This window comes from Pyxicephalus adspersus, chromosome 8, assembly GCF_032062135.1.
Source record: "Pyxicephalus adspersus chromosome 8, UCB_Pads_2.0, whole genome shotgun sequence".
In the NCBI taxonomy this organism is placed as follows: Eukaryota; Metazoa; Chordata; class Amphibia; order Anura; family Pyxicephalidae; genus Pyxicephalus; species Pyxicephalus adspersus.
Genome location: NC_092865.1, coordinates 42718600 through 42729352, shown reverse-complemented (window position 1 = coordinate 42729352; position 10753 = coordinate 42718600). Strand labels below are relative to the sequence as shown.

At 35.5% G+C, this 10753-nt stretch overlaps 1 protein-coding gene across 1 annotated transcript in view; it reads left to right on the top strand.

Annotated features, from left to right (window-relative positions):
• The window catches only part of GRIN2B (glutamate ionotropic receptor NMDA type subunit 2B), a 45405-nt gene that overhangs the window by 15216 nt on the left and 19436 nt on the right, over window positions 1-10753 (top strand). Inside the window, exons 5-8 of the mRNA XM_072420937.1 lie at window positions 2454-2459; window positions 4331-4353; window positions 7268-7429; window positions 9117-9260. Of these exons, the coding sequence (XP_072277038.1) occupies window positions 2454-2459; window positions 4331-4353; window positions 7268-7429; window positions 9117-9260 (335 nt within the window). The remainder of the gene's footprint in view (window positions 1-2453; window positions 2460-4330; window positions 4354-7267; window positions 7430-9116; window positions 9261-10753) is intronic.

Sequence of the window (10753 nt, the reverse complement as noted above, 5' to 3'; positions counted from 1 at the left end):
GGCACATGAGTGATCAGAAAGGGGACAATCAATGGCACATGAGTGATCAGAAAGGGGACAATCAATGGCACATGAGTGATCAGAAAGGGACAATCAATGGCACATGAGTGATCAGAAAGGGGACAATCAATGGCACATGAGTGATCAGAAAGGGACAATCAATGGCACATGAGCGATCAGAAGGGGACAATGAATGGCACAGAGTGATCAGAAGGGGACAATCACAATGGCACATGAGTGATCAGAAGGGGACAGTCAATGGCACATGAGTGATTTTCAACAATAAATGTGTACTGTAGTCTTCTTCATGGAAAAATAATCCCCCTGAAAATAAGACCTAGGGCATATTTTGGCATTTCAAAAAATATAAGACAGTGCCTTATCATAGGGGAAACAGGGTACTAGCTGGCATCACTGGGATGGTTATGAGGCCTAAAACATGACAGGTTATTGGTAGGGGCTGCATGAACTTGCATGGTCAGAAGGACTCCTTCACCATGTATTCAGTGGGGCTTGCATCCTAAACATGGCCCTCATCATTCATATTTTACTGGTATTTGCAGAATACCAGGTTGGTGAAAATAGTTCCAGTTGATATCTAAGCATCTTGGCTGTTAGGCAAAAGTGTTTCTTGCTTAAACAAACACACTTCCATCAAGGCTATTGATATCATTATACCCATCTTGCAATCATTTTAACAGCCCTACTTTATTTTTATAAATATATATATATATATATATATATATATATATATAAATATATATATAAATAACTGAGATATAGTTTTTTTTTTAATAGTAATAACTAAAATGAAAGCAAATGGATCTTTAAAGCTTTAATAGTAATAGTACAAATATTAGCCAAGTAACACAGCAGTCACTTCTTTAAGCTTAATGACGGCGGCTTTATTCTGTCATTATGAAGCCATGATAAATTCTTAAAATGTTGCCATCATTTAGAAATACTTAATGCACAAATACATGCTTTAGTGATTTCTCATTGCATCTAAAATAAACTCTTGAGAAGGTAAAGATTCCCAAGGGGGAAAAGCACAGAATCTTTGGATAGCCATCAAAGTCTGCGCCAAGGGAACTAAAAGTGACAAAGCGTGAACAATGCAGGATACTGGACTTCCAAAAAAGGCTCCTATGAAACCTGACTCATCCCTCAGCCCTGAGAAGCAATGTGGATAGACACGACCTGATGAGACCCTCTGACTCAACGCAGCAAAGACGAAACGCTATGCCGGATCCAAATCCTTCCTGACAGATCAGAGCATCTTCAGGCTTATCATCTCATTGCTGGAAATGTGGAAACCACATAGTTAGGCTGGAAAATATTGTCAAACAATTAAGGACAGTGTATTCCAGTTTCTCTTTCTATGACAGCCTGAAAGTTCTGTGTGTTTTGCTCTGGCTTGGCTTTCAAGTGTTCTGCTTATGAACCAAACAGGATACCGTAGATTAAACATTTTGTGGTGTATGTGATTGACAGAAGAGATATAAAACATCCAGATACAAATTTGTGGATTTTTAAGGTATCCAACAATTTCATATAAAAAACATATTTTTATTGTTCACAATTAAAAATGCAATATTAGCACAAAACAAGTTAAACAATATTTTAAGCGAAACAGAATAAGCCCAGCATTGACCTCCCTTTTTGTGTAGAGCTAAAGACCAATTATCAAGTTGGAAGTCAAACAAGTGATATTCTAATAACTAACTCACTTGAAGTGGTAATTTCCGATGCAAAAAGATTTCCACAGCCAAACACCCTGAATGCAATGGCAAAGGAAGAAATAAAGAGCCACTAACGGCTGCAGACAAGACCACCAAAGGCCAAGCAGGTTCAGGAATATCTGGATAAGGCTTGCATTATTGATGAATATTTATTTGGATCATACAATATAGCCACAAGTAGCAGGGTTGATATAAATTAGCTTATCTTAAAAGATAATAGACAAGCTATGAAGTAATTATCAAATTCTATTCATCAAAACTACCTACCTGTGGTTATACTATTCCACAATTCACATTCATGTGGTTCATATTCCACAATTCACTAAGATTGAACAGAAGTAATTTAAGGAGAAGAAGAATTTATATATGTCCTAGAATGTGTGTGTGTAATTGTGTATATATATATATATATATATATATATATGTATGTATATCTTGACACAACTGGTTGGAGCTAGTCAGACACTACTGTTGCATCACATCAGACACCGGCAATGAGTCCCAGAAACCCTACAACCCCTAAAAAGGACCGGGTGCCGTTGCATGCAGGCACCTTTTTCTGACACTGCAGTTTGTTTTAGGTAAATACTTTTTTCTTGGTACACCATCAGCATTTGACCATGTTTTACCACTACTTTTCAAATAATCATGCAATTCGTTACTTAGTTGTCTTCATAAGACATAAATAAAATTCTTTACTTCTGTTTACAGTTTCAAGTGAGTTGATAATTATAATTTTTTTTGTTTGACTTTGAAATTAGTAATTGAATATTATATATGTGATTTAGTACTTTGTTGTATTTTATTACGACCTCCTCATCATACTTGATCTGCGAAAGAAAGGTATATTTGAACCTGTAGAAACCAGATTTTGCTGACACACAGTTTACAGTCAGTTACACATGTGCAACACACGTGCGTTATGTGCTGGTAGGAACAAGCCTTTATGCCACTCAGCCTTCCTTTTATAGTGAGTGGCTGGGTTATCTAACCTAGACTCCCCATTTTTTCTTGTGAAGCTGCTGACCAGTTACAAGGGTTGGTTAGCATATAATACAGATCAAAATTCATATAAAGGCAAATCCCATATTTTGTTTTCATATGTGCCAGCAGCAAAGAAGATGAATCAAACTTCCAATGAGGGTAGATAACGATCCAGCCTCAGACACCAGACTTTCATGGTTATAGACTAAACTCACAGACATATTTTGTGGCCTTCAAATTAAAAATTAGTCCCACAGTACTGATAAATATTACACAAATGTTAACATACTCAATGTACAAAACCTATTTGTAATTTATAAAATATTTAGATTTCTCCAGCGGTGCAAAATCTTTGTGCTAAATGACTGTACGTGCTGAGTTTGCTACCCTTCACTTTGGTTAGAGTGCTTAAGATACCAGAATAGATTGTTTTACAGATATAAAGTATACTTCATACCTTACCATACCGAACAGTGCTAACTTTTGGCTAATTTTAACAGTTTACCAGCCTTTCTTTTTGGGTATAAATAGGAACATAGGCTCTCTGCATAAAGTATTTTTTGTGATAATTATGTTTACAAAATTACCTTTGTAGTGAATAGATCTCATCTTAAAAATCAGTTCATATTATTGACAATAATGCCGTATATGTATATATATATATTTATAAATAAATCATTTTAAAATAATAAAATAATATTTATAAATATATATATATATATATATATATATATATATACATGTGTGTGTGTGTATTAGTGCATGTCCATGTTAGTGCACAGAAAAGTATAATGCTAATTACATCTACATTCTTATTTTTCCCTTGCATTTCGTGATTGAAACAGATAAATAGAAGCAAATAATACTACTTTTTACTGGCTTCAGTTTTTCGATTTACTTTTTGGGTGTATTCCAGTATATTATATATATAAAAGTGAAATACACTTTAAAAGCAAATAACATTGTCAAATGTTCTAATTCTTTTTTGCTCTACCAAATTGTGGTTTTTCTCCTACTTTGGTTACCCAGAATAAGTATTGAAGGTGAGATGCTAATAACCCCCAATCTCAGCAGTGTTAGCAGTGACAGACATTTACTCGAACATAATGATACCTTGAAAAAAGTTGGGTTTGTTACAACAGGTAACATAGGTGAAAAGATTATGGCAGGAAACACTCCAGCAATACACATGTGAATGAAATGGAGCTAGATGGGGGTAAATCTCTCCAGTAATGATATGTACAGCAGTAAAAATGGGACAGTATCTCTAAACTATTCTTATTCTGTTGAAACCTAACCTACGATAATCAGACTGCATCTTTACCATACCTATTTAACTAATTCTAAGCATCAACTGAGAATAAATAAACTGACACATTTTTATAGGGTTTTCAAATGCAACTGTATTGTGCAAGTTTGTTTTTTGTTTGATTTTAAAACATGTAATTCTTGATTGATCCAGCAATTTGTGTATATGAGTAAACCAATAATTAAAATGGTTACTTGGAGAATAGCAGTTTTAATGAAGTAGAATTAAAATGAATTCATTTTTTTTTGTAAGATAACTTTTTTTTTGCTATCTTAAAACATGTATTTTTCCTCAGCTGAGTAGCATCAATTACAGCTGGTAAACTGTTTTTAGATACAGGCGTAAGTAGACCAGTTCTTTCGTTTGTATTTTGTTTGGTTATTAAAACCTTGAACAGTTACTGCCTATAAAGTGTAAGGTTTAGACTCAACTCTTTTTTAATAACATGACATTTTTACTGTCAAACATACAGTAATAAGTAACAGTAACAAGGGAAAATGGCGAAATTTATGGTCAGTAACATGTTATTTCAATTTTTTATTCTTCATTGTTTAAGCAAAGGATTATGGGTATGTTATCTTTAATGAAATCCTCATTTAATTTCAGCAGAATTTCATGCTTTGGTGGAAAGCTGCAGTTTAGCTTTTTAAATGAATAATGTATTCATCCAACTAATAACCATGGGCTAATTTTGAACAATAGCATTTCATGATAGACTCCAAAAGTAAAAGACAGAACCTTAAAACATTTCAGTAGTCATGATTCCATAAAAATATTCATAATGTTGTAAAAAAACTAAGACAAGGTTTGGTAACAGCAACACTTAAATGGTTTATTAGAATGATAGAAAAGCTCTATAATGACCAATAGCCAGCCATGACACTGGTAAATATGCTAAACACATAACTACAGATATTGTTGTTTATTATACCATTAGTAAATTTCATGGAGATAGCTGTGGTAAAGTAAATATACTCCATGCATGTAACTGACATGAGTAGAAATGCAGGGAAGTATCACCAAGGTCTAAGAACAACCCAGCAAACCAGTTGTGGGCAACTGCCGGATCCCACACGGGAAACAGTGCTTCACTGGGCTATAGATCCTAAATGACCCTTTAGTGATTATTTCTTCATTTTCTGTTTTTTTGTTTTTTTAATAATCTCCCTAGTGGTAACCCCGAGTGTGACTCGCTGTAGAAAAAAGTTGCTGAAAGCGGTAACCCCGAGTCACACTCGGGGTATGTAAACCTATGAAAGTAATAGTAAATATAGCGCTTACCTGATCCGCCTGCGTCCCAGATCGTCCAACGCCGCAATCTCTGTCTTCTTCCTTCTTCCTCCAGCCAGCTTCTGCACCCGATGAGTCACCGGGGAGTTCCCGGCGACGTCAGTACGTGTGTACGTTGCTGGCGGTTTGGGGCGGGAAATTCAAAATCCATTTGTATTGCATTCAATACAAAATACCTGTATTGAATGCAATACATTGGATTTATATGTGTAAAAGCAGTACATTGTTTTCAAGAACATTTATTTTACAGTATATATATTAGTATAAGTATAATATGTACTTTTTTGAAAAAAAAAATATTTTTCAAACTTTATTATACTCATATTAATATATTATACTGTAAAATAAATTTTCATGAAAAACAATGTACCGCTTTTAGACATAAAAAACCGGAAAGAAATGAACCGCTAGGGAGGTAATGGACAGTATATACAGCACATTACAGTGGTTTAGTAGGTTGCATATTGTTGCAGTGCTAGGGTTTCTGGTTTGAATGATAGTTAGGACTATCTGAGTTTGTATGTTCTCCCCATGTTTGCATTGGTTACCCCCAAACAGCCTGGTTTGCTCCCACATCCCAAAAATATGCAGTTCATTGATTGGCTTCACCTAAAATTGGCTTTAGACTGTGGTAATGACATACAACTATGGTAGGACCATAAGATTGTTTGCCTCTCTGACAGACCGCAAATGTAAATACAATATAATGTAAATACAAGTTAATAATACATTTAATGAATTATTGTCATGCTATGTTATCCTTTATTTTAAAGGTTAGGTTTTAGTCAGCTGATAAAGATTCTCTATTGGTTGGATAAGTTCATTAAAGATACTAGCAGTCACTAAAACACAACAATACTGCATACCAGGACTGGAGACATTAAGGATGATTTACTAAAAGAATTTAGGTTGTTCACTTACCAAGATTAATTATTACTCTGCAAGTTAAAATTCTCTTTACTTTATTTTTACTGCCTGTTTTACTTCCTGCAATTGTCACAGCATGCCTTCTTTCAATCTAATGGGAAACCACCAGGCAGTAAGGCTATGTACACACGTCAGATAAAAGTCATTGGAAAACAAGTAATAAGGATTGTTTTGAACGATACAAACATTCAACCATAATTCACCGGTAATATACAGACAATAGATGCGATCGTTAAAAGGAAGTGACGTTGAGGAAATAAAGGCATTACGTTATACAAAAAGAACATGCTCACAAATGATTGGTCATTTTCACAACGAGAGTTTATCTTGAACACTGTTCAAGTACTTCTCCCTGCAATAAGTAAGCAGCCCTTGCTATGGTGCCGTTGTTAGGTTTTGCGTTTTTTTTTAAGTTTTATCCAGAAAGAAAATACTGGCATGCGAATGTCCATAACAACAGAAAAGAGGTTACAGGCACCACTGGTATTTCACCACAACCAATGGATCATATCATTCCCAAGACATGTGCAGCAATTATTGAAAGTTTGAAAGATGAATACATGAAGGTAGGTATCCCATGCAATTATTACACAAAGGAATGTATACATTTGGTTTACAATAAGTATACATTACTACCGTATACATTACTAACCGTACAAATAAAGAAAAAAAATAGTAAGCATCGACGACAACAAAAGCATAAAATAGTGTGAAAACAAGTTGTAAACATTGGCAAATACAAATTGGTATACTGGTGGCTTTCATTGCCAAAACTAAAGTAACTTGGGTGAACTGAAGAAGGGCAGTGGCAAGGTTTATATTGCTGGGCAGGACGGTAAATAGATACAGGAGGGTGTGAAGCTGCAGGTATGGAATGGGAAAGGAATATGTTGGATAGTGTGGGATGAATTGCTGCATCAAACCCTTTGTTGACCACATTGGTGACAAACAGTTTCACTGCATGGACCAAACTGACAAGGTTTTTTTTTTGCTTGCTGCATCATTTTCTGTGTAGGAACAATTTAAGTGCATCTCCTGGCCCACAAATAGAGCATGAAACTGCTACAGCAGCACACATGGCACCTGGGGAAAGCAGGATCCAATTCACTGGTCTGGTTGATCTTCAGCACGCAGTACCTCAGAATGCTACGGTGTCAGCTAAAGAGAACCATATTGGGTACATGCATCACTTTATTACAGTTGGTGCAGTGGAATGGCAGGATAGCATCGTAGTTTAGAACTGACTATAAGGTATATTCCACTTCAATAAAAATCTGTAAATGCATAGTTTTTGTAAACTAGTTCTGACTAAAAAGTAGTATACAAAATATTACTTGTTGTTGACTTTTCTGGAGTGTCATCTAGGCTGAGTGCTAGTCCCTGCATCTTTGCTATTGTCTAGCAGAGTTGACACTGATGGATGGATTTCCTCTTCATCAGTTTTTAACGTAAACAGGTTTAAGTACCACAGTTTAGGCACGTAATTGTCCTTTGCACTTCATTTTGTTTATTTCTTTTTTGAAGTCTATCTTCAATTTCTGTATTTTGTACTTCACATAAATAATTTTGGCAGCTGAATTAGATTTTTGCAAAGCTCCCCAGACTTTCACTTCCACAGACGTGGATCTGTAGAGATCAATGAACTCCTGGATGAAGTCTGGGTTATTAAAGCGTCATAGGCCATTATCCCTGTAAAAAAAATGTATATATATGTTTACCAAGTTGAACATAAACCACCCACTCATACACAGTACATACATACATATGCACACACATGCAAATAAAAGAACAAGGACAGGTAAAGCACCCACACCTACCTAAATAGTATGCGCTGCAAAAAAACACTCTTGGAAACATTGTTAAAACGAAGCGCCTGCGACCAAAATATTGTTAATGAATAAGCAATCTTTCTTTCTGCAATTCGAAATGACAAATATAAACCAACAGAGAGACACTAAGGAGGGCTACACCAATGATCCATACAGTGATGAAAACCATAGTGAGTTTCCTGGCCATGACAGATTATGATGGCAAAAAAACTGTATATCCCCCAGCCCAGTAGTAGAATGGAGGAAATTTTGGAGAAAGTCCAAATCAGGTTGGAGAACAAATGCAGAGTTCTGCGTTTCAAGGAACAATTGAGGAAAAGGTGGTTTGACCTGAAAAACAGTAAAAAAAAACGTAGTGGCTGAGATGCGACATCCCATAGCCAAAAACTGTAAGTACACCTAATATTGTTTTACATGGGGTAGTAAAAAGGGATGAGGATGGGTGAGGGATGGTTGTGGTAAAAAACAGAATGTAAGTTGGTAATTTTAGGGTTTTTTCGTGTTAGGCCGCCGTGCTTTAAAAAGGAGGAAAATGAGTACTGAAAAGGATGGGAAGCAAACAGAGGCACCAACAAATGTTGTTGAGGAGAATATCCCTGACCATGAAGGTAGGATATTGACATATTGACCCAAGATTGCAAATGTGCCTGGAACATACATTGTTTATTTTTTTTTTCCTAATATACGGAGACTGTTGATTCACCACCCACACTTCTGTGTTTGTGTGTCCCTGTTGATGTTGATCCGAGTATGCACCTAGAAGCCAACGATGTAGGTCAACAATTGTAGTGTCTTATGTAATTAATTTTTTTTGTTAGAAATGTTTACAGATAGTGAAGCTGCAGATCATCAAACATTGGAGACGGACACCTTCGGACAGCTGTAGAGCGGTGTAACATTGATCAAAGGAGAGGAGAAAACACAAGGTAAGCATTAATACATTGTGCATACAGAAATACTCCAGTCCATGTGTCACCTGAAATCTTCCCTGTGAAAAACCTGGAAACTTGGTATGCTTTTTATTTTACCAAACAGGTCACATCCCACAAACAAAGGAAAACACGCTATGGAGGATGGACAGTCTGAGCAGCATGTTAAACAGATTACACAGTCGCTGAGGGCCGCTGATCGCCAGCTGATGGCCTTAAAGACAGAGGACCAGCAAGGACAATTTGATTGGTGTCATGATCCTTTGCTGTTTAAATTAATATATATTAACTAAGGATTTCTTTTCTCTTTTTGTTTTTGAACTCAATGTTTTTTTTTTTTTTGGCGTAAATAAATACTTGTCTAAATATTTGCTTCTTGTGGTTCGTAAATGGTAAAATAAAGGAAAAAGAATGGAACAACGAGGACCAGAAAATATGACAGTATGGGAACGGAACAGCACTGGAAAATTATGCAGAAGGACAGAGAACATCGCTTGAAGGAAAAAGTATTGAAATATATATACATTCATATCTCGTCTACACACAATGTATAAATATAGGGAGAAAGAGACTGAAAAAAAACAGACACAAGATATCAAGAGGGAGAAAACATATTTTTTATGTACAGGTGTGTTGTAATGAACATTTGTTCGTCACCCATGCTCGGTACTGGGCACAATCAGTAAAAGACTGTACACACACTAGATAGCAACTGATCATCACACGAACAGATCCACCGGGATGGCAATTTGTTACAAGCGACATCCCTCACTCATCGGCGTTGTTGGCCTGTCATTAGAAACTATTTTTGTCAACAGTTATCGAACAATCGGTTGTTTATCGTTCATTTCCAATGACGCTTATCTGGCGTGTGTATGTAACCTAAATCAACACAGACCGGTTCCCCAAAATTTAAACACCAATCGACCAGTTCACGCATTTTCTTGATGAGCTGTAAAGAAAAATGCATCCTGCAGTATTTAGAAAGTGTTAAAACTCAAGTAAATGCTTCAAAACCCCAAATGCTTGAAAATACTCAAAAACACTCCAAATGCCCTCAATAAAATGGATTGTGCAGTTATAGGCATTTGTAGCAGTTTTCAAGCTTTTCTAGGCATTTGGAGACATTTTTTAGGAGTTTTTAGTATTCTAAATTTTCTCTTCCACATACCTTGGTTTAAAACCTTTATAAACAAAAGCTGTATGAGAATGTATATCCATTTAAAAATGTTATATAATACCATTTTGTTTTGTTCTTATTCAAAATTTAAAATAGCTGTTGGTTAATTTTACAGCATCTACAATGCATTTTAATTAGAATACATTTCCTAAAATGTAACTAAGTTTTTTACCACAGAAATCTAAGGGTGGGGGGTGGGGGGGGCACATAAGAGACTCCACTGCTGTCTTGCCTGTGTCAGATGGGATAGTCTTTCACTTACTTATGTGTAATTGCACTCTCGCTAACCGCAAACACTGTATTGTTTTTGTTTGGTTTTTATGCTAGCAATGGGGTAGTGATGTTGCTGACCTTGAGTATACTTTTTTGATTTGGTAACTGTGTAAGATTGTTTGTTGGACCAATAATTTATTTAGTTTTATTATTGCAGTTTTATTAACATTATCAGCTTTATTTGATCCTTTAAATTGTAAATAATAAATTAGTTTTACTTTTACTTTTACAATTACTAATATGTAATATATGGTTTGACAGTTCAGTTCCATTTGATCAGTACAACTTTT